The sequence below is a fragment of the Giraffa tippelskirchi genome, chromosome Y, assembly GCF_054371585.1.
Source record: "Giraffa tippelskirchi isolate mGirTip1 chromosome Y, T2T-mGirTip1v1.2.pri, whole genome shotgun sequence".
NCBI classification, from domain to species: Eukaryota; Metazoa; Chordata; class Mammalia; order Artiodactyla; family Giraffidae; genus Giraffa; species Giraffa tippelskirchi.
The window spans coordinates 6492803-6517791 of record NC_137290.1 but is presented as its reverse complement, the minus strand read 5'-3'; the positions used below and the strand labels follow the sequence as shown (position 1 = coordinate 6517791).

Sequence of the window (24989 nt, the reverse complement as noted above, 5' to 3'; positions counted from 1 at the left end):
GCAACTCGCACACACCGCCTCAGTGTTTCATTCCAAAGAGCTGAGGAAACAGTTGAACGTATTTTTTTTTTTTTTCTTACTAAAACTTCCTGAAATCTAGCATCCGAAGACCCACTCGAAACCAGCTGGTACCGATTTTTTTTTTTTCCTAAAAAAAAATTTTTTTTGATGTGGACCATTTTTAAACTCTTTATTCAATTTGTTAAAATACTGTTTCTGTTATATATGTCCTGTGTTTTTGGCGGTGAGGCATGTGGGATCTTAGCTCTATGACCAGGGATCGAACCCACACCCTCTACAGTGGAACGCCAAGTCTTAACCACTGGACCATCAGGGAAGTTCCAGTGGTACCTATTCTTTAATAAATAGGTACCTATTATTTAATAAATATCCACCACCTCATTGAAACAGAGAATTAAAGCAGCTATAATTTATTGCTAATATCTAAGTGCCTTTGTCCATCTGGATTCACATTTAAAAGATTAATTAACAAGGAGCTCTATTTGCAAAGTGCCCTGGGGCTTCCCAGGTGGCGCTAGTAAGTCAAGGACCTGCCTGTCAAGGCAGGAGACAAGAGATGCAGGTTTGATCCCTGGGTCGGGAAGATTCCCCTGGAGGAGGCAACAGCAACCCACTGCAGTATTCTTGCCAGGAGAATCCCATGGACAGAGGAGCCTGCGGACTATAGTCCATGGGGTCGCAAAGAGTCAGATACGACTGAAGTGACTTACAGAACATTTGCAAAGTGCCTTAGACAGGATGTGCTGTGGTCTCCCCAGAGAAGGCAGCGATTTCACCTGTGCGAGCAAATGCTCCAAGGATGGCACAGCAATTAGGAATTGCAGCCTTCCAAATGCAAATGTCTGAGCCAATCCTGTCTCCTGAACCCCGCTTCTCCAATTCTTGACAGTGTCCTGAGGGAACATGGGTGATGATTTTAGACTCGTGCATCTAAGCTCTCCTCAAACTTTCTCCATCACAAAGCCAGGTCTGGGCGGACAGACAGAGGGGACCAGGGATGAAATGCCTGCCGCCTGCAAGGGCATCCAGGAGAACGCCCCAAAGCATCTGGGGGTCACGCCTCTTTTGGGAAGCTCTGCTTTATGGATCCTTCCTTCCCCCATTTCCTTCTCACTCGCTTTTCTACCCACGTGGGATATGAAAAGCTACTCCTGCAGTTTTCATCCTTGGCGTGGCGTTGTCTCTCCCCAACTAGATAGATCATCATCATTTGAAAAACACAGTGAGGTACCCCCGCGTACCAGGTCAGCAAGGACCAACCTGTAGTCAGTCCTCCACCCAAACAGGCTTCCCGAACCCTGGCCCAGGACCTTGGGCTGGAGTCTGCTGAGCCCTGGTCCAGAAGTCAAGGAAGATATTAACTTTTGCAACATACAAACACATGTAACTGCTCATTTTGAGAGGCACCCCGTAGGCGATGACGACAATGCTAGGGGACGGATTTCACTTACATGGGGGAGGGTCTAGGGAGGTTTTTGAAACAATGGTTTTAGTTACTTTTCTGCCCTTCTCTGTTGAGCTGCTAGCGAGAGCAATGGTCCCTTGTGATCATCCACGTGTGAACCAAGTGCATCCCCACAGATTGTCATTCAAAGTCTTGACAGTCCCAGGGGGAAAAAAAAAGAGTAAATTCCCTAGTGGTCCAGGGTTAGGATTCTGTGCTTTCACTGCTGTGGAAAGTGAAAGTCACTCAGTGGCGTCCGACTCTTTGTGACTCCACGGACTGTATAGGTCAGAATACTGGAGTGGGTAGCCTTTCCTTCCTCCAGGGGATCTTCCCAACCCAAAGATCAAAGCCAGGTCTCCCGAATTGCAGCAGATTTTTTTACCAGCTGAGCCACCAGGGAACCCCTCACTGCTATGACCCGGGGTTCAATTCCTGGTAGGGAAACTCAGATCCTGCAAGTTATACAGCACTGTCAAAAAAAAAAAAAGTTACCATATGATCCAACAATCCCACTCTTGGGGATATGTCCAGAAAAGATGAAATTTCTAATTTGAAAAGATACATGGACTCCAATAGCAGCACCATTTACAACAACCGAGGCATAGAAGCAACCTAAATGTCCATTGGTAGATGAATGGATAACAAAGATGTGCTACACACACACACACACACACACACACACCATGGAATATTACTCAGCCATGAAAAAAAGAATAAAATGATGCCATTTGCAGCCACATGGATGGACCTGGAGATTAACCTACTAAATGACATAAGTCTGACAGAGAAAGACAAATGATACAGACTTACTTACAAAACAGAAACAGACTCACAGACATACAAAACAAACTTATGATTACAACAGGCCACAGCGGGGATAAATCTGAAGTTTGGGATTAGCAGATACACAGTAGCATATGTAGAAACAACAAGGACCTACTCTATAGCACAGGGAAACTATATTCAATATCTTATAATAATCTCTATGTATAACTGAATCCCTCTGCTATACACCTGAAACTCTGTAAAGCAACTATGTTTCAGTTAAAAAAAAAAAAAATCTAACCAACCATCCCCTGGGGTAGGAAAGGGTAACCCACTTCAGTATTCTTGCCTGGAAAAATCCACGGGTGGAGGAGGCTGGTGGGCTACAGTCCATGGGGTAGCAAAGAGTTGGACCCTAATGAGCAGGCACACAACCAGCCATCAATGTTTAGGTTCCTCCAAACACTAAAAAAGCTAGTGTATGACCCTGTCATCCCACTCCTGGGCATATGTCCAGAGAAAAACATGATTTGAAATGATACACACAACCCAATATTCATTGCCACACTATTTACAACAGGCAAGACATGGAAGCACCCTAAACGTCCATCGACAGATACATGTGGTTCATATACACAATGGAAGATTATTTGGTTTAGTGAAACGATGTCATCTGCAGTCAGACAGACAAAGAAAAATCTCATTATGATATTGCTTACACGTGGAATCTAAAAAAAAAAAAAAAATGGTACAAATAAACTGATTTACAAAACAGAACAGATTCACAGACTTAAGAGAACGAATTTACGTTTATCAGGGGGAAAGGATGGGAGAGGGACAGACTGACTGAGAGGTAGGGATGGACACGTACACACAGCTATATTTAAAACAGATAACAGACAAGGACCTACTGTACGGCCCCGGGAACTGTTCAGTATTATACAGCAACCTAAATGGGAAAAGAATTTGAAAAACAACAGACACGCGTGTATGTATACCAAATCACTATGCTGCATACATGAAACGTACGCATTATTGTTATTGTTAATCAACTATGTTCCAAATTAAAAAAAAAAGAAAAAAGGTCCCGCTGTCAGCAAGAAGACACACAAACTGTAATGCACACAAGAAAAAATACAAATGTGCAGATAATATCAAAGAAGTTCAACTCTGCTAGTCACCAAGGAAATGCAGGTCAACAAGGAAACAGATTTGCCTGTCAAGTCACAGATTAAAAAAAAAAAAAAAAATTTTTTTTTTTTAATTTATTTATTTGGCTGCCTGGGGTCTTTGTTGTGGCATTAGGGCAGTTGTGGTGCACAGGCTTCGTTGCTCTGAAGCATGTGGCACTCAGTCCCCCGACCAGGGATCAAACCTGCGTCCCCTGGCATCGCAAGGCAGTTTCTTAACCCCTGGACCACCAGGGGAGTCCCAAGTCACAGACTTTTTAAAACATCTACCGTGGACAAGGCTTCGGGAGAAGCCGGATCAGCCGAGGGGGGCGCTGGTGGTGGGATATAAAAGAGACCCACCTGCTGGAGGGCAACTTGGGGAGGGGGTATTTTCCAAAAGACGGCTTGGCAATTCCATGTCCAGGCTGTCCTCCTAAGGAAATGAAGGAGAGCAGCAGTATTTCACCACGTATGCCTGCTGCGGTACAACCTCCCACTGGGAAAGTCTGGGAACACATCCCTCCAAGTCCACAGTGTTCCCACTGGGCAGCCGGATCTTAAAGAGTGCCCGGCACCACAGGCGTACAAGGAAAAAAACGCTGTTTACATCAAGTATATAAAGTGTGATCACATGTTCCAAAGGGGACACACTGCTCTCTCTGGATGTGACGCTGGGGACAGTTTTCACTGTCTTCCTTCTGCCTTCCAGAACTTCCATATGTTTTTATATCTTATTTATTTAAAATTTGGGGGGGCCACACAGCTTGGCATGTGGGATCTTAACGCCTCAATCAGGGATCGAACCTATTCCCACCTGCAGTGGAAGGTGAGAGTCTTAACCACTGGGGTTAAGGGGTTAGGGGTTCCCTGGTGGCTCAAGACGGTAAAGAATCCATCTGCAACATGGGAGACCTGGGTTCGATCCCTGGGTTGGGAAGATCCCCTGGAGAAGGGAATGGCAACCCACTCCAGTATTCTTGCCTGGATAATTCACTGGACAGAGGACCCTGGCGGGCTACAGTCCTTGGGGTCGCAAAGAGTCAGACAATGCTGAGCGACTAACACTTTTACTTTCAGAATAGCGTTAGCATCTCTGTAAATTAAGAGAAAACCATCTACTTTAAGCGTCTCCCTTCTAGCACAATGCCGGTGACCCCAAATTTTGAAAATACCGTATCTCAGAATATTGTCTGATTGTTACTCAGCTGAACTATATTTAGAAACAGGTTATTTACTCAATAGGTTTCAGGTATATATTGTATATAGAAATTTTACTTTATTCCTATATGTCTCTCAATCATATGCATTTATGTGTGCACCAGTACATACACATATACTTTACATGCTTGTGTGAATACATATATAACATGCATGCATGTGTGTATACATATATATGCAGGTGTGTCTGTGTGTACACGTGTTAAATCCCTTCCTTGAATTTCCAGTTATTATACTTAATAAAACTGTACATTTTATTATTATTATTATTTTGGCTGAGTCACAAGGCATGTGAAATCTCAGTTGCCCGACCAGGGGCTGAACCCACACCCCCTGCATTGGAAGGCAAAGTCCTAACCACTGGACCACCAGGGAAGCCCCATTGTTATTTTATTTTGAATGGCCTCCAAATATGTTTAAGAGCCCCCTGGCTGGACTTGCATGTAAAGCTGCACCCAAGAGAACTTCATTTGCTAGCAGCTAACTTGATCACAGAACACCTAAGTAGGTATATCTGGCAAGCACACTTCCAATGCATCAAGAACCTCTTGCAGACAGAAAAGCCAAGTCTGCTGACAAGAGCCCATTTTATCTATAAACGGATCTCAAAGATACTACACACGAATGTGTGTATGTGTGTGAGAGAGAGAGAGATATGTCTTCACTCACATGAATATCGGTAGCAAATGACCACAACAAGACAACCCACAAATCTGGATGTGTTACGTAAGGGGAATTTAAGCTCCCGGCTTCTCTTTCCGAGAATCGAAAATGATCATGGCTAAACGGGTCCTTAGAAATCATTTAATCCCAACTCCCTATTTCACGGATGAAGAAACAGAAGGGCACATCCACGCAGGCTTGGGACCTGTGTCCACCGTCTCTCAGCCCGCCTAAGAGGTGCCCGCATCTGTCTCGCCGCCCCGGAAACCCACGTGGCAATTCCCCCCCACCGCACTCCTGGTGCACTGGCCCTGAGACGTGACAGCGAGTGAGAGAGCAGGTCTGGCATCCGATACAGGTCGACACACAGGCTGTGCTGGTCTGCAGGACCTTTTATCACCCTGGGTGCCAGGAGCCAGCAGGAACCCCTACCCAGACGAACATCCAGCCACACGGCATGCGAGGACTCCCCGATAGGAAGCTGTGTGAATCCACACTGCCGTATTTGCAATGGATGACCAACAAGGACCTGCTGGACAGCACAGGGAACTCTGCTCGGGGTCATGTGGCAGTCTGGATGAGAGGGGGGTTTGGGGAGAATGGATACAGGTATATGTATGGCTGAGTCCCTTTGCTGTCCACCTGAAACCATCACAGCATTGTTAATCAGCTATACTCCAGTACAAAATAAGAAGTTAAACACACACACACACACACACACACACTCAGAAGCTGTGTGAATCCACTCTCTCGAGCCCCCGTTTGCTTCCTATAAAGTGAACATGTACTCCACGTTGTGAGGTCCAAGATACATAGGTGAGAAGCCTTTGTGAACCTCAAGGAGTGAATCCTGAGGATTCTCAGAGTCTTTAACGGTGAAAAACTACATAACTTCAGGATCTCTTCAGACAGCCAGGGGTGTCTACAAGCCCTCCCAGAAATGACTTGTCTGTTGAACCTACCAGAAGGAAAGTCAGAAAACACGACGGGCCACGGACCAGGGAGAGACAGGCTCACCTGGTGGACACAAAACCCCAGCTCTGTTTCTGGTGCTTCCCCACCCACCCCTTGCTAAATTTTCATGTGTACAATAGGAGGAGAATTCAAGGCAGTGAGGAGTAAGGCAAATGCATGCTGAGGGCCACATGGAGTATTAGCTCCCCCAACCTGCAAGACCCCAAGGCGGCTGGAAGAACAGTCAGTTTATGCCAAACACCCACCCATCAGCATACATCTACAGGGTCACGTGTCACCCCAGCTGGGCAGGACAAGCCTTATCCAACGTGTATGGTCAACACCAATATGGATGGTGATTTCTAACACTCCTTTTTAAAAAAAAAAAAAAAACAATTATTATTTTTAATTGGAGGATAATTGCTTTACATTGAATACAGAACTAATACAGAAACATTGCGTTAGTTTCTGCTGTGCAACAATGCGAATCAGCCATCTGTATACATGTATCCCCTCCCTCTTGAACCTCCCTCACTTCCCCCATCCCACCCCTGTAGGTCATCACAGAACACCGAGCAGTGTTCCTTGTGTCATACGGCAGCTATTTCACCCACGGTACAGTATAAATGTTAATACTCCTTTAATAAATGGCTTTTCTGTGCTTTGTTCATGCATTCACGAATGACAATATTCCCGCAAATATTTTCCCCTAAGTGGTATATGTTTGCTGGGTTCGTGTGTGTGTATGTGTGTGTGTGTGTGTGTACGTGAGAAAAACGGAAAGGATGCAATGTCTCTCCACTATGCTTAACAGAAATAAGCACAGAGACATCCAAGTTTCTACCCTCCGGAAAATAACGCTTCTGCAATGTAATGATAAAAAAAAATATTTCTAATATACACCCTCAAAGATTCTGGTTTTCAAGGAAAAAGAAACTATGTCTATAACATTCATCAAAACTCGACCCAGTCTTTTTATTTATTTTATGACATGGTAACGTATTGTTTTCCCTTCATTCATTGTGTAGGTCTTCAGACAATGTACACAGCAGCAGGTTGTTATGAACGCTGCCAGGTAGCTTTCTGAAAACCTTCCTCCAAACCCCCTTTCCTCTCGGCATGACCACCACTTCAGGCAAGATCCACTTCAAGGAGACTCCCACCCAGGGGAGTCAGGTCCCGCAGAGCCAGACTGCGGCACTTTCTGCGGCCACGCTCGCCAAAGTGTGCTTGAGCAAAGCAAAACCGTTTCAGTCACTTAGAAACATAGCCAAAATTAGTAACACGTTTCCTTTATTACAATAAAAAAGGCCAAAAAAAAAAAAAACCCCAAAACCAATCCCACAGCCTATATGCAGCAAAAACTCGTCAAGACTGCATGTCTCTCGATGGGCACAATCCAAAAAGAGCACAAATCCAATCATTGCAAAATGCTCACAACCTACCTCAAGCACTTTTCTCTATTTACATTTTCTTTTTTTCATTGCAATCAGCAAGCTAAGAGCGAATTCAGCCACCAAGCATTTTTTTTTCATGACTCAACATGCACACCTGATTTCCCTGCCTTTTTTTTTCCTCCCCCATTCTGCTGTTGCTGACTCACCATTTCCTCTCTCCATCCACGTTCAAAGCCTCCTGTTGTGAAAATGCTTATTTTGTACTGTTATGGAAAAAAAAAGGGCACAGCAAGCAAGCGTCTTCATGCAGGGCTGCCGCCCTCCCGCCAGCCTCCTGGGGGGCCCTGGGGACCCCTGGGCAAGGGAAGCAGGTCTGCAGACCCCACTGAGGCACGCGCCCCCCCCATGCCAAGGGCTCCCAGTCACCCGGACGGCTCGCTGTCCGCAGCACAGTCTCAAGAGCCCACGTGTCTACTGACGCGCGCGCGCACACACACACACACAGCACAGGCTCCCGTGCTGGCACACCCGCGTGACTGCACACAGACTGAGCTCCAGTGGACTCTGCACCCCCATCTGCACGATTTAACCATCAGGCAGAACAATACACGCAGGAAGTGCATCTGCAGGTCTCCCCTAGATCCACCCCCTACCCCCAACACACACACACCCCCACCTGGCCCCGACCGCCCCCCCACCCCCCGGAGCCGGCGACATGCTCTTCAAGGCAGGAGAACAAAAGGGGCGCAGGCAGCTTGCAAGTCTGGAAGGCAGCCTTGCCCTGCAGATGCCTGGAGACTGGGGCGGCGGGGGGTACCCGGTGAGCTTACCCGCGATCTGCCCGCCGCAAGCGCGCCTGGCGGCCTGACTGCGTCCGCTGCCGCCTAGCGATGGACAAGTCCACGCAGGCTCCCTCCGACTGCAACCCCGGGGGCCTCGGGGCTCACCGGTGACTTCGCTGGCAAATCCCGAGGCCAAACCCCCAAAGCCTGGCCCTCCAGGAGCCTGTCTTCCTCTTTTTATCACTTCAAAGTGATAGGAAACACAGGAAAAAAAAAAGCCTGCCTGTTACACAGCTCTGTCCGTTGACTGTGCTGCGTTATATCCTCTAACTTGTGCCCATTCAATCTCACAACCTTAAGGTCAGAGGGAACAATGAAGTTGAAAAAAAAAACCAAACCAAAGCCAACATGCAATAGCCCGTTTCCTGTCTATCTGTGTTTTGAGGGTTTATTACACACTGGATAGGAATGCCATCGGAACAACTAACAGAGTGTCTCCAGAAGTTTCACTGCCTAGAAGGCACTGCATGCAGACCACCGAGGGGTCGCAGGCTGACCCTGACTCACCCAACCCGTCCCTTCACAATGATCTGTATTTAAAGTCCCTGCACCCCCTTCTCCCCAGGCTCACCCTCCCCACCAGAGGCCCTAACAGCCCCTTCCCACACAGACTGCCTTGACCCTCTCCAGCCCGGCACTTACCCTTCAGGTCTAAGGTTCACCACGGGCTTCAACCGCTTCAAAATGCACCCCAATTAACTTTTGACTCTCGCTCGCTGAAACAAACAACCCACGCCACTTTGCAGTATCCCCTGAATTAAGGCTATTTTCGGCTTCCCTGGTGGCTCAGACAGTAAAGAAGCTGCCTGCAGTGCAGGAGATCCGAGTTCAATCCCTGGGTTGGGAAGATGAAGGGAATGGCAACCCACTCCAGTGTTCTTGCCTGGGGAAATTCCATGGACAGAGCAGCCTGGTGGGCTAGAGTCCATAAGGTCGTAAAAAGTCAGACACAACTGAAAGACTAACACACACACGGCTATTTTACTAAAAGTGACTTTTTTTTTTTTTTGGCACCTGCTTGATCTTAGGCACTGTGTTGCTCCATTTCTGTTACACAAATTATACATTTACATAAATCTGCAAGGAAGGTTGTTGCTATGTTTATCTCCAGGCAAGAAGACTAACGAGTGAAAGTCCCTCAGTCATGTCCGACTCTTTGTGACCCCATGGGCTATAAAGTCCATGGGATTCTCCAGGCCAGCATACTGGAGTGGGTAGCCTTTCCCTTCTCCAGGGGATCCTCCCAACCCAGGGATCGAACCCAGGTCTCCTGCAATGCAGGCAAATTCTTTACCAGCTGAGCCACCGGGGAAGCCAAATAATGTGTTAATAAGTAAGTATGCTATTTACCCCATTAAATTTTAATAAAGTAGAATTAACCCACTGAAATAATGTTCTAATGTCACAGTAAGTTGGGAACTGCTGAGGCAAGCCACAGATATCAGGAAGCCAACTAAAGACAGGTGGGCGTGAAAGAATTCTGATGGTGATAAGGCAACCAAGTATGCTAGGTAAGTCTATGCACGTGCTGAATATAAAAGTTGATATTTGGGAACTCTAGGGTTTTCACATTGTTGTTTAGTTGCTAAGTCACGTCTGACTCTTGTGACCCCTTGGACTGTAGGCTCCTCTGTCTATGGGATTCTCCAGCCAAGAATACTGGAGTGGGTTGCCATTTCCTTCTCCACGGGATCTTCCTGACCCAGGGATCAATCCTGGGCCTCCTGCATTGGCAGGCGGGTCTTTACGGACTGAATCACTGGGGAAGCCATGTTCCATGGAAGACAAGTTATTGGGACGTTAATTAGCAAGCTTAGCTTGCCTCATGCAACCACACGGAGAAGAAGAGTGAGGATTTGAACCTGTTTTCCGACCCCAAGGCCCACATTCTTCACACTTGTTTTTTTTTTTTTTAGTGATTTTATTTATTTTTGGTGGTGCTGTGTCTTCATTGCTGCAGACTTTCTCTAGCTGCAGTGATCGGGGGCTACTCTCTAGTTGTGGGGTGTGGCCTTCTCGGTTGGGGTGGCTTCTCTTGTTGCAGAGGATGGGTTCTAGGGCACACGAATTGCAGCACGTGCAGCTCCTGGGTTCTAGAGGACTGGCTCAATAGGTGTGGCACACGGGGCTTAGCTGCTCCGCGGCACGTGACATATGCCTGGCCAGGGATCGAACCCGTGTCTCCGGCATTGACAGGTGGATTCTTTACCACTGAGCCTCCAGGGAGGCCGCTGCACACTAGTTTTCATCTCCACGTATTATTTTACCAAGCCCAGGGCCCATCACTATCCGAGGGCACCACCTATCCAAGGCCAGTCACATATCTCAGAGCACAGCCCAGGGCCGTCCATATAACAGGCATCCACGAAGAGCCTGGTGGCTGAGAGGGCCTCCAACACACTTACCACTCCCAAAGGTGTGTTCCTGGGGGCTCCTCTGGGTGGTCCAGGGGCTAAGACTTCACGCCCCCAAGGCAGGGACCCAGGTTCAATCCCGGGTCAGGGAACTAAGATCCCACATGCCGTCCCTAGGAGTTCGAATGTCCCCAACTAAAGACCCCACATGGCACGGCTAAGAGCTGGTGCAGCCAAATAAATAAGGCTCGTACCTGACATTTACAAGCTAACTCGAAATGCCTTGAGGAAAGCCACTCCAATACTTCCTTTTGGAATGCTTTTAGATTTACAGAAAAATTACAAAAGAGCATTCCCTACACCCGTTTCCCCTGCTGTCAACACATTAGTATGTTTGCCATAATTGTATGCCACAATTAGTACAATTGTCATTAGTATGTTTGACTAAGTTGCTAAGTTGTGTCCGACTCTTTGCGACCCCTGGGACTGCAGCACACCAGGCTTCCCAGTCCTCCACTATCTCCCGGAGTTTGCTCAAACTCATGTCCACTGAGTCAGTGATGCCATACAACCATCTCATCCTCGGTCGTCCCCTTCTCCTCACCATAACTCCCATCTTGGTACACTGATATTAACTGGAGTCCACCCCATATTCAGACTTTCTTCATTCGCACCTACTATTCTATGTTCCCGGACCCCAGCCAGGACACCCCATTTCATTTACCAGTCACAGGCTCCTCCCATCCAAGCGACAGCCTCTGAGATGGTCCTTGTTTTCCAAGCCCTCCACAGTTTCCAGAAGGACCGTGCAGGCAATTTGCAGAATGTCTCAGCTGGGATCTGTCTGATGTTTGTGTCGTGATGACCCAAGAGTTGTGGATTTGAGGGGCGGGGGGAGTTGGAGAACACAGAGGTGAAATGTTCTTCTTATCCTCAAATACAGGGACCATGCTGTCAATACAATGATCTCCATGGATGAGCTAGCGGGGTTAGCTACACCAGCTTCTCTGTGATCACATGGCCTCGCCCCACCATTTCACCCCAGCCCCTGTGGAAGGAGCTCAACAAATGCAGCCCAGGTATAAGACAGAAGGGCTCAGCTCCCCCCAACACACCCCATCCCACCCCCAAGGGCAGAAGATCTACAGAGATTCACAACTCTTCCGCACAGATCTCTTTCCTTCACTTCTAATGTACTCGATCACTTGTGTCTATCGGTGTGGATTCAGGGATCGTTTACTACTATTATTTTTAATGTTTATTTCAAAACTTTGTTTATATTTGGCTGTGCAGGGTCTTTGTTGCTGCACGGGCTTTCTCTGGTTGCGGCAAACGTGGGTTACTCCCCACTTACGACGCGTAGACTTCTCACTGTAACGGCTTCTCTTATTGTGAAGCACAGGCTCCAGGGCTCGAGAGCTCAGTAGTTGTGGTGCACACGCTTAGTTGCTCTGTGGCATGTGAGATCTTAGTTCCCGGACCGGGGATCGAACCTGTGTGCCCAGCATGGCAAGGCAGCTTCTTAACCACTGGACCATCAGGGAAGCCCGGGGATATTTTATACACTCCTTTATATACCACTTTATTTCACAGTAGTTTTGGTCACAGGAAACTCCAAGCTGGCTTCTGTGTCCCTTTGACAAATCCTCATGGTTACAGAGTTTTGTCTGTGTATGTGTGTCTGTCTGTCTGAGTACTTCCTTACTTTTTGGATACAGCACATTGCAGACTTCGTTTTGTATACTCCCGGCCCCAACCCTAGACTTGGCCATTCCTCCAAGGAGCCCTGGATCTTTTCATAGAGAAGCAGAGACATCACTTTGCCAACAAAGGTCCATACAGTCAAAGCTACAGTTTTTCCAGTAGTCACCTTCGGTTGTGAGACTTGAACCATAAACAAGGCTGAGCACCGAAGAATCGATCCTTTCCAACAGAGGTGTTGGAGAAGACTCTTCAGAATCCCTTGGACTGCAAGAAGATCCAACCAGTCCATCCTGAAGGAAATCAACCCAGAATATTCACTGGAAGGACTGATGCTGATGCTGAAGCTCCAATACTTTGGCCACCTGATTTGAAGAACTGGCTTACTTGGAAAAGACCCTGATGCTGGGAAAGATTGAAGACAGGAGAAGGGGACAACAGAGGATGAGATGGTTGGATGGCATCACCAACTCAATGCACATGAGTTTGAGCAAGCTCCAGGAGATGGTAATGGACAGGGGAGCCTGGCATGCGGCAGTCCATGGGGTCACAAAGAGTCAGACACGATTGAGCGACTATCACTTTCACTTTCATATTAGAAACCAGTATCTGGCAGCTGCTTCTGCATTATGAAATCCATTTTTAAGAGAGATCCTCAATGAATGATTTCTAAAGAGAAAGTATTTTTATCATGTTAAGGTTTATCATCGGGTTTTCCTACATCCACGTTTCCTACAATGAGGCCAACTTATCAGGCATATCTGCTCAGAGCTTATGCTTGGCTAACGCCATTAAGACTCAAAGTTGTAAATACCCGTAATAAGTGGAACACACATCTGCTTTTTACCTGATAAGACATTTGTGCCCTTGAAAAAGTCCACAAATAAGAATGGAACAGAACGTGGTAAGCACCCTGGCATGCATACATCCCAAAGGAACTGTTCCTCTTATCTCAGCCTCTCAGACAAGCCTGGTAAAGCCTCAACCCGTACCCAAGTCACTTCACGTGAATGGAGACCTCATGGTCCATGAATCTCAGAAAGGAGGCTCCGCTCTCAGTATCTTTAGCTGTCTTATTACACGTCCTTGCTGTGAATGGGCCACAGCCACATTAACCAAGCCAGAGACCAATGAGATGAAAACGATGAGAGATGTGGCTATCAACACTGCAGAGAACAGCACCAAAAACATCTGGACGGATGACCACTCAGGCCCCACCTCCCGTCCAGGAAGCATCCTCACTGAGCCCCATCCTTTAGGCCCCTGGCCAAGTCCCAGGGCTGGCAAGTCCTCTCTGTCCGGGTTTTATGGGAGCAGATCCGCACCCAGCCCTTCAGGGACCATCCACGCCTGCTCCCAGGTCACAAAGGCAGAGCTGTCAGCGTGATGGGAACACTGAGTTACTTGAGGGCCAAAGTGTTTACCATCTGATCCTTTGCAAAGTTTGTTGACTGACCTCTGAGCTAGAGCTGATACTCTCAGACAGGAGTCACACACAACCTTGTTTCTTTTTTTTGTTTCCAACCACCCAACAGAAATTTTATACCAAAGTGGGTATAACTAATTTACATTCTAATGATCGATATGTAGAAATTCTATTGATCTACTTAGAACACATGGTCTCAGCTGGGTTAGATGTGTGACAATTTAATGAGTGAAAAGTAGCATTTTTATTGCAGTTGTTCTTTTAAAACTGTATTCAAGGACAGCTGATTTATCATGCTGTGTTAATTTCTGCTGTACAGCAAAGTGATTCAGCTATACATATAAATACATTCCTTCATATTCTTTTCCATGATGATTTACCACAGGATATTGAAAATAGCTCCCTGTGCTCTAAAGTGAAGATGGATGTAATGAGCAAATGAATGGTGTTAGTACAGCTCAGCCTTCTCAAGCATCTTAAAGCAGAGTTCAGTTCAATTCAGTTCAGTCACTCAGTCGTGTCCGACTCTCTGCGACTCCATGAATAGCAGCATGCCAGGCCTCCCTGTCCATCACCAACTCCTGGAGTTTACTCAAACTCATGTCCATCGAGTTGGTGATGCCATCCAACCATCTCATCCTCTGTCGTCCCCTTCTCCTCCTGCCTTCAATCTTTCCCAGCATCGGGGTCTTTTCCAGTGAGTCTGTTCTTCGCATCAGGTGGCCAAAGGATTGGAGCTTCACCTTTAGCATCAGTCCTTCCAACTGAATATTCAGGACCGATCTCCCTTAGGATGGACTGGTTAGATCTGCTTTGCAGTCCAAGGGACTCTCTCAAAGAGTCTTCTCCAACACCACAGTTCAAAAGCATCAATTCTTCGGCACTCAGCTTTCTTTATGTGTTCTACAACAGGACCTTGTTTATCCATCCTGTATAGAACAGTTTGCATCTTCTAACTCCAAACCCCTAATCCTTTCCTCTCCCACACCGACCCCCTCTGTAACCACAAACCTGTTCCCACATAGCCTCATTTTATATCAATTAAAAAAAACAAAACAAAACATTTTTTGTGGATTTCCAGCATTGATGTGATTTGAAAAACTGAGATGAAGCTCATTTACCCAAAAATTCACCCTCTGACAGTGTCCAGTTTAGCAGCTTTTAGTAAATTCACAGAGTTGGCCAGCATCGCCACTATCTCATTCCACGATGTTTCCATCACCCACACAGGAGCGCCAGACCACTGGGACAGACCGCCATCCCCCAACCTTCACCCACCTCCCCCGTGTCTCCACGGATCTGCCTGTTCTGGGCAGCGTCCACGCGCAGAGTCACGCAACGAGAGGCTTTTTATGATATTGTTAAACATGTCTAGTTTCCTCGTTTTTACAGCTCTTAGACGTAAAACACAAAGTGTTAGTCGTGTCTGACTCTCTGTGACCCCACGCACTGTGATCCTCTGTCCGTGGGAATGTCCAGGCAAGGATACTGGAGTGGGTAGCCATTCCCTTCTCCAGGGGACCTTCCCCACCCAGGGATCAAACCTGGGTCTGCTGCACTGCAGGCACAATCTATACTATCTGAGCCACCAGAGAAGCCATAAAACATAAAACAGATATGCAAGTGACATGACAGCAGAAGCATTAAGCCAAAGTTTATTTAACAGCTTTGCTGGGAATGAACTGTTACTGTCACGGCCCTAGACACCCCACTTCTTGTAGGTGCAGTTACCGTGGCTTCCCACATGCCACATAAGGACTCACTGCTCCCCTCTGCAAGGACAGGAGCTACAGCTCTGCTGGCAGGGAACCCTGAGGGCTCATCCCTCATATGTGGACAGCCTGGTTCTCGGGTGAGCCTGAACTCAACTTTTTGTCCCTGCTGGGGATGTCCAGCTCATCATTTCCAACAATGTGACCCAAACACACACAGGACGTGACCGTGTACACCGTCCAGAACATCCTGGTAAGAATTCTAAGATTTCTCAATGGGTACAAGCTTTCCCTTTGGGGTGGTGAGAATGTTCTGGAAGTGGATGGTGGTGATGGATGAACTAATTCCTTTGGGGTGGTGAGAACGTTCTGGAAGTGGATGGAGGTGATGGATGAACTAATTCCTTTGGGGTGGTGAGAACGTTCTGGAAGTGGATGGAGGTGATGGATGAAGTAGGCCCTTTGGGGTGGTGAGAATGTTTTGGAAGTGGACGGTGGTGATGGATGAACTAATCCCTTTGGGGTGATGAGAACGTTCTGGAAGTGGACGGTGGTGATGGATGATGAACTAAGCCCTGGAGCCCTCCAACCACTGCCCTTACAATGCTCCCTTCTGAATAACTGGGAGTCACAGACAAAACGAGCCAGTAAGCAAACCTGCCCATCCCTCAGCCTGGCTCTCCATTTCCAGAAGTCGCATGGCTATAAACACGAGGAGAGAATGTAGTTACAAATGAAGACGTTAAAAACAGCTCCAGACTCTGACCCCAGGCCTTCCCACAGCCACTGCTCCCCATCTCTGGGAGCACGGGGGTCTGTCCGCAAGGCTCCGTGCACAGGAGATGCTGCACCACCCAAAGGAAGCTGGACTCCGCCCTGGAAAGTTCAAGCTTGGCCCTCACCTTGTGATCATCGCAGTGTGACTTCCTAATTACCCGGCGTGGAGGTTCAGAAGGCAAAGCTTCAACTGCCCCCTTAGCTCCCTGACTTCAGGCCAGAAAAGCAAGCAGCACATTAGGGTGGAACAGTCTCCTATTATGAAACCTTCTCGTGAGCAGCCTGTGAGTGCAGGGAAGGTCAGTCCTGTGCATGGAACGAACGCATCAACACCAAGGGGAAGAGGGTGGCTGGGGAAACTGGGAGATTGACACATACACAGTGTTGACAAAGAAAGTGGGAAAAACATAGTGAAAGCATTAGTTGCTCAGTTGCATCTGATTGCGACCCCATGGACTGTAGCCTGCCAGGCTCCTCTGTCCATGGGATTTCCCAGGCAATGATACTGGAGTGGATACTCATTCCCTTCTCCAGGGGATCTTCCCGACCCAGGGATTGAAACCATGTCTCCCAAGTTGCAGGCAGATTCTTTACCATCTGAGCCACCAGGGAAGCCCATGCACTATTGATGGAAAAGTTAAAGTCACTCAGTCGTGTCCGACTCTTTGCGACCCCATGGACAGTCCATGGAATTCTCTAGGCCAGAATACTGGAGTGGGTAGCCTTTCCCTTCTCCAGGGCATCTTCCCAACCCAGGGATTGAACCTAGGTCTCCTGCATTGCAGGCAGATTCTTTACCAGCTGAGCCACCAGGGAAGCCCATGCACTATTGATATAATGTATAAAATATATAACTAGTAAGAATCTATTGTATAGCACAGGGAACTCAGTGCTCTGTGGTGATCTAAATGGGAAGAAACTTTTTCAAAGACAGCATATATATCTATCTGCATCTATACACATACCTGATTCACTTTGCTGTACAGCAGAAACTAATACGACATTGTAAAGCAACCATACTCCAATTAAAATTAATTAATAAAAAAAGAAGTCAGACTTGGCATCGGGCTCTGGACACCAAGCCACCTCTCAGGGGAAGTCGTACAGGGAGGTGACCCTCAGCTGGACTTAAGTGTGCTGATGGATTTACTATGAAAACACGCTTTTCCCTAAAGAGCGTAATTTCAAACAGATTCCACCTTCTGGCTGTTACTGGGGTTAAGGATTCATTCTTAAGTCTCCACCACGACACCCCCTTCTTCTTCCACGTGTCCCAACAAAACACAAGCCTGCAGGTCAGAGCTGGCCGGCTGGCAGCAACTCCTCCTGGCAAGGGCGGAGGGGGCCGGGAAGAGGCTGGGGGCGGGAACTTGCCAGAGGGCACAGTGCCGGGCTCCACCCCACAGGAATACTCTGCAGAACTTCCCAGAACACAGACCTCTACAATTTTTCCATGTACCAAGAGGTGGGGGTGGGGATGGTTTCTGGATGATTCAAGCACATGGCATGTATGGTGTACTTTCTTTCTGCAATTATCGCATGTGATAAATAAAGGAAATATTTGTACCATACAATTTCCTTGTGATAAATAAGGAAATATTTGTACCACTCACAGTAATGTACAATCAGTGGGAGCCGTGAGCTTGTCTCTCTGGAACTAGATGCTCCCATCTGGTGGAGTGATGGGAGATATAGACAGCTGAAGGGTGTTGTCAGGAGCCGTGATAGGCATTACTGACAAAATGGAGGCACGGCCCCAACCCCCTCTCCTCATCCCGCAGGCACGGTCCCAGGATGAAGGAGTTAGGTCTTGTAATTCTGACTTGCCCTTTCCTTCCTCCGGTTGAGTTGGCTGGAAAGAATGTTATAATCCATAACGTTAACTATTGACATTTGTTCAACGATCTTTACAAAGAATGCTCCAGGATGAGCACAGAGGCTGCAGCCTGAGATCATGGGAAACATTGTTATCTGAAACCTGCCTGTAAAGGGAATGTTTATGGCAAAAGAAGTTTGCTGAGTTTAGGGGTTAGGAATAATTAAGAATAGTTAGAAGCTAAAGGTTTAAGGTATGTTGTAGTGTTGGCATATTTTACTATAACTTATGGAAACTAGGTATTTTAGAGATACTAATAGCCAAAAGCCTTTTTAGGAGATGATGAGCTTAAGTTACTAGGGGATAGCAGGATTTAAAGAGATAAGAAATAAACTGAGGAATGTAATATACAGCCCAGAGACAAACTTGAGTTACAATGTTATCACAAGGACACTTAAGAAGAAACTCTGAAGGACAACAATGATTTATGGAGACAGTAAATATGGGTGAGGGGAAACTGAAGATGTCATACCTCTGATTTAATGCTTTTGCAAAAGTATAAAAGAAAACCTGATGCTTAAAATAAACGTGCAGCCCAGTGCTTTGAGAGAGAGACTGCATCATTTTCTCCGCGGAGATGCAATCCAAATGAGTGAGAGGCTGCATCATTCGCCGACCCCGTTCACCCCTTCAGGGCGATTCCCTGGCTGCCGGAGCTGGACTCCGGCAGGGTGTCTACTCCGTAACTGGGCTTCCCTGGCGGCTCAGCTGGTAAAGAATCTGCCTGCAATGCAGGAGACCCCGGTTCAGTTCCTGGGTGGGGAAGATCCGCTGGAGAAGGGATAGGCTACCCACTCCAGTATTCTTGGGCTTCCCTGGTGGCTCAGCTGGTAAAGAATCCACCTGCAAGGCGGGAGACCTGGGTTCGATCCCTGGGTTGGGAAGATCCCCTGGAGAAGGGAAAGGCTACCCATTCCAGTATTCTGGCCTGGAGAATCCCATGGACTGTATAGTTCACGGGGTCACAGAGAGTCGGACACGACCGAGCAACTGTCACTCACTCACTCCATAATCTTGCTTTGGTTGCTGTTGGTGACTCAGTGGTAAAAAGAATCCTCCTGCCAATGCAGGAGACACACAAGTTCGATCCCAGGGTCGGGAAGATCCCCTGGAGGAGGGAATGGCAACCCACTCCAGTATTCTTGCCTGGAGAATCCCATGGGCAGAGGAGCCTGGCCAGCTACAGTCTGTGGGGTCCCAAAGAGTCGGACACGACTGAGCACACACACAATACACTGCAGAAAACCCTGCTTCACAAAGATGTTGGAAATGGAAGCAGGCTTTTCAGTGTTTTTGTGGCAATCTCAGGATATTCTGCCTTGACTTGGATCCAGAACGTACGAACATTTGAAGTTTTCTCAAACTTACTTTCAGGGAAACCGTCATTTGCTATCTCAGGCAGTAATGCAAGTGATGAGGAGGGGTTGTAAATACAGATAAAGCTTTGCTCCTTCCCTCCCCTCGCCTGGTTCAATTCCTGCTGTGTGGCCTAGGGAGCGGGGTGAGGGGTTCCTATAGGGTCTGCAGCCAGCCCAGGGCTTGGTGACCCCCGGCTCTACAAGGCTCTCATGTGTGAGAAGCAAGAATCCGAAGAGCTTAAAGCTTAGCTATCTCACAAAGCTTTAACACCTGTACGGTAGTGGCCATCTCACACGCTAGTAAAGTAATGCTTAAAATTCTCCAAGCCAGGCTTCAGCAATACATGAACCGTGAACAGCCAGATGTTCAAGCTGGTTTTAGAAAAGGCAGAGGAACCAGAGATCAAATTGCCAACATCCGCTGGATCATCGAAAAAGCAAGAGAATTCCAGAAAAAATCTACCTCTGCTTTATTGACTACGCCAAAGCCTTTGACTGTGTGGATCACAATAAACTGTGGAAAATTCTGAAAGAGATGGGCATATCAGACCACCTGACCTGCCACTTGAGAAACCTGTATGCAGGTCAGGAAGCAACAGTTAGAACTGGACACGGAACAACAGACCGGTTCCAAATAGGAAAAGGAGTACATCAAGGCTGTATATTGTCACCTTGCTTATTTAACTTATATGCAGAGTACATCATGAGAAATGCTGGGCTGGAGGAAGCACAAGCTGGAATCAAGATTGCCGGGAGAAATATCAATAACCTCAGATATGCAGATGACACCACCCTTATGCCAGAAAGTGAAGAAGAACTAAAAAGGCTCTTGATGCAAGTGAGAGAGGAGAGTGAAAAAGTTGGCTTAAAGCTCAGCATTCAGAAAACTAAGATCATGGCATCTGGTCACATCACTTCACGGCAGATAGATGGGCAAACAGTGGAAACAGTGGATGACTTTATTTTTCTGGGCTCCAAAATCACTACAGATGGTGACTGCAGCCATGACATTAAAAGATGCTTACTCCTTGGAAGGAAAGTTATGACCAACCTAGACAGCATATTAAAAAGCAGAGACATTACTTTGCCAACAAAGGTCCGTCTAGTCAAGGCTATGGTTTTTCCAGTGGTCATGTATGGATGTGAGAGTTGGACTATAAAGAAAGCTGAGCGCTGAAGAATTGATGCTTTTGAACTGTAGTGTTGGAGAAGACTCTTGAGAGTCCCTTGGACTGCAAGGAGATCAGTCCTGGGTGTTCACTGGAAGGACTGATGTTGAAGCTGAAACTCCAACACTTTGGCCACCTCATGCAAAGAGTTGACTCATTGGAAAAGACCCTGATGCTGGGAAAGATTGAGAGCAGGAGGAGAAGGGGACGACAGAGGATGAGATGGTTGGATGGCATCACCGACTTGACGGACATGGGTTTGGGTGGACTCCGGGAGTTGGTGATGGACAGGGAGGCCTGGCGTGCTGTGGTTCATGGGGTCGCAAAGAGTTGGACATGACTGAGTGACTGAACTGAACTGAACTGAGTGGCCAACTTTCCTGATGGCTCAGACGGTAAAGATTCTGCCCGCAGTGCGGGAGACCTGGGTTCGCTCCCTGGGTTGCGAAGATTCCCTGGAGAAGGGAATGGCAACCCACTCCAGCATTCTTGCCTGGAGAATCCCGTGGATGGAGGAGCCTGGCGGGCTACAGCCCATGGGGTCGCAAAGAGTCGGACATGACTGAGTGACTCCACTTTCTTTCTTTCATGTCCAAGAAGTTCGTGGTACCAAATTTGACATGCTGATGTCTTTGCTCCACAAAGCAAGGAGAGCTTGCTGCTTCATGTACTGCCAGGTAACCTAAAATCGTCAATACAAGTTCAGCAGCGGGGTCGTGCCAACAGAGAATCATTATTTGCCACAATCCAGAAGTAGCTGAGTCCCACTTCCACTCATGTTCTGGTTAACAGATCAGCAATTAGAGGGTATTAGTTGCTCAGTCCTGTCCGACCACGTAACATTAAAAAAATTGACCATTATGCGTCATCACCCCAGTTGTAAGTATGGGTGTCTTTCCCTCCTACGCTGGGAGGTCCTGTGGGCGTGGAACTTCTGTCCTACTTGATCCAGAACCAGAATTTTGAACCTCAGAAAAATGTCCTCAATTTGGAGAGTTGGGGGGAGAATGGATACATGTATATGTAGGGCTGAGTCCCTTTGCTGTCCACCTGAAACTATCACATTGTTAACTGGCTATAGTGAAAGTGAAGTCGCTCAGTCGTGTCCGACTGCGACCCCATAGACTGTAGCCTACCAGGCTCCTCCGTCCATGGGATTTTCCAGGCAGGAGTACTGGAGTGGGTTGCCATTTCCTTCTCCAGGGGATCTTCCTGACCCAGGGATCAAACCCGGGTCTCCCACATTGCACAAAGGTGCTTTACCATCTGAGCCACCAGGGAAGCCCAATTGGCTATACTTCAATATAAAATAAAAAGTTTTTTAAAAAGTTCTCAATTTGATTTACATGAATAATTATCTTGATACTCTTCTGGCACCCTAATAAATACCACAAAAACCAGTTTGCATTATCATGTTTTGGTTAACAGATCAGCAATTAGAGGGCGTTAGTTGCTCAGTCCTGTCCAACTCTCTGTGACCATATAGCCAGCCAGGCTCCTCTGTCCATGGGACCGTCCAGGCCAGAATACTGGAGCGCGTAGTCTCGTCCTTCTCCAGGGGATCTTCCCGACTCAGGGAACCTGAGCCTCTAGCATTGCAGGCAGATTCGTTACTGTCTGAGCCACCAGGGAAGCCCTTATACAGACTGTTTTACATTAATTTATGCAAAACACTGGGCATCTTTAAATCTCTGCATTATAGATCTCAAAGGACAGTCCCTTGCCTGCATTTTCATTTATTTTATTCTCAAATTTAAATGTTTCGAGGGCACTGTCTCTGGCCAGTTACTTCAGAAAATAAAACATTCTCCAAAAGCAGCTGACGGCGCCTTTTCGACATTCCCGTTCTAGAATTTCCCTTGAGTCTCGCCACTCTTTAAAAAAGCCCACACGATGATTCTGAAAATTGCTGGGTTGGTCGCGCAAAAGCAGAAAGGTTTTGGAAGTCACTCCCTCAGAGCGGTTACCCACACAGCCTGCCAGAAGCCAAGACTGTGATGCACACGGCACGTGATTCCCCCTCTCCCTCCCACTGCTATCTGCCCCCCCATCCTCTTCACCCCTCCGCTGCTGACCGTGCCATTGTAACACATACACACACACACACACACACACACACACACACACACAGTTATGTACAGTGTAGCCATTTATTCCTACTCTTCACAGCAGAGGAGCTAAAGTCCAACCAGTGCAGCAGCGAGAGCTGTGCAGTTTAAAGGTCTGAGGCCGACACTGGGCAGGAATGAAGCCCACCCACGTGTGCAGGGTTGCCTGGAGCAGACCCCCTCCCCACAAGGCGGCACACTCGGGACTGCAGTGGGGCCAGGAGCCGCTCTGATCAAGATGACAGCTGGCACTCCGCACGTGATCTGCTCGGAACCCAGGGTCACAAAGCCCCAACCGTGTGGCTCACTTCCGCAGGTGTGTCCCTCACGGCTGCCGCGTCCCACACCAGCACACACAGACTACTATGTTTGCCCCCTCCGAGCCACCATACCCTTGTGTGATGCTGCCAGCAGCCAGTTTTAGAGCCAAATGAAATAAGACCCCGGCGCACAAGGCTTGCAAGAGCCAACATTCAACTCGGTCGTTTCTGCGACACAACCTTCAATTTTGAGGTTGATGTTTGAATCTGAGCAGCGCATCAACCCCCAGCGACCCTCAAGGCACAGAAAGATCTGCACTCAGTGACCCTACTGTGTACCAATTGGCTTCCATTTCTCCATCAGTTTTTCGTTTTTTTAAAAAAAATATTTATTTATTTGGCTGTGCCAGGTCTTTGCTGCTGCACGTGGGATCTAGTTCTCTGACCGGGGATGGAACCCAGGTCCTCCACACTGCGAGGTCAGTGTCCTACCCATTAGGCCACTAGGGAAGTCCCTTTTATCAGCTGTTTTGAAAATAAGGTTAAACCCCAGCTCCTGCAGTGACGTGCAATGCCCTCTCCTGCCATCCTCAGGGATGAGGGTCCACACAGCAGTGTGTATTTCACCTAAATTCCACCTTCACTGCAGAGAGACGGCTACTTCGGACACATTTTAGAATGTGGGCATATAGTCATGTTAACACTGCGGCCAGCCCACTTTTTCATGCTCTGCCCTGCTCCGGGGGAGCCGACCGACTTGATTTCTATTTTTAAAGCTCAAAGTGAACTCATTAAAGAAGGCCTAACCCCCATCCTTTCGTTAACAATCCTTCCAGGCAACTTGGATTCCCCGGCCAGCAACCCAGCTGCGCCCTAGTCGTTAAAGGCTCCCTTCAGCTGCCTGTTCGGCATAAAGCATTCCATTCAAGCCCATCACACTGGGTTTCTCTGTCATCGGAAAGAACTCGACTGCATGCAAACCATAGCAGCTGTCTGAAGAAGCAAAACAATGCCATAAGGAGTGGCAAGCCCAACTGGTGACCAGCCACTTAAGGTCAGGCCGAAACCACACGCCTGGCCACGTTACCCGAGCCCTCACCCACTGTGAAGCAGCCCACCCGCCCCCCGAGATGCCTCAGTGACCCGGAGTGCAAGATTCTCCTACCTTGGGGTGGGGCCTCCGTCGTCAGCCCGCGCCACCGAAGAAAGCTCCGGGTGCTCCCCGGGGTCCCCCGCCTGCCGTCGAGGTTCCACGGAGGCGTCCTGCCAAGGGCGGCACAATGGGACACCCAGTCATCAAGCGGCCTCCCCCGAAGAACCTCTGTGATCACGAACCCCCCTCACTGTGGGCACGCCCTGTGAGCCGGCACCACGAACCGGGTGACGTGGCCTGTGGTCAGCCGGCCTGCGGACCATCAGTCCAGCCCTCATCAAAATGACTCAACGAGATCGCAGTCCCCTTGGGCTCCCCAGGCAGGAAGCAGGACTCCTACATGAGGGCTGGAAGGCTGTGTGACAGAGTGGCTCCCAAACCCCACCCAGTCAAATCAAAACGCTGCTGGTCACACGGCTCAGCGCAGTCCAAGCTCAAGCCCTGGGACCTGGAGTCTGGCAGCCTGGTCTCTTGACCTCGAGAATGTGGAATTCTCGAAGGTCACGTGGCACAGGGCACCATCTCGAGGGACACACATGCCCTAGCTGTCCACAGGCCTTTCTGTACTAGGGGGCCACAGAGAAACCAGCACCTCTCTTCACACACACACACACAT

General features: G+C 48.0%; 1 protein-coding gene across 3 annotated transcripts in view; it reads right to left on the bottom strand.

Annotated features, from left to right (window-relative positions):
• SHROOM2 (shroom family member 2) overlaps positions 1 to 24989 on the bottom strand; it is a 146281-nt gene that overhangs the window by 23894 nt on the left and 97398 nt on the right. Inside the window, exon 5 of one of the 3 annotated variants that reach the window (XM_081568315.1) lies at positions 24386 to 24483. The exons of the other annotated variants lie outside the window; for them this stretch is intronic. Within the exon in view, the coding sequence (XP_081424441.1) occupies positions 24386 to 24483 (98 nt within the window). The remainder of the gene's footprint in view (positions 1 to 24385; positions 24484 to 24989) is intronic. 3 annotated transcript variants of the gene reach the window in all.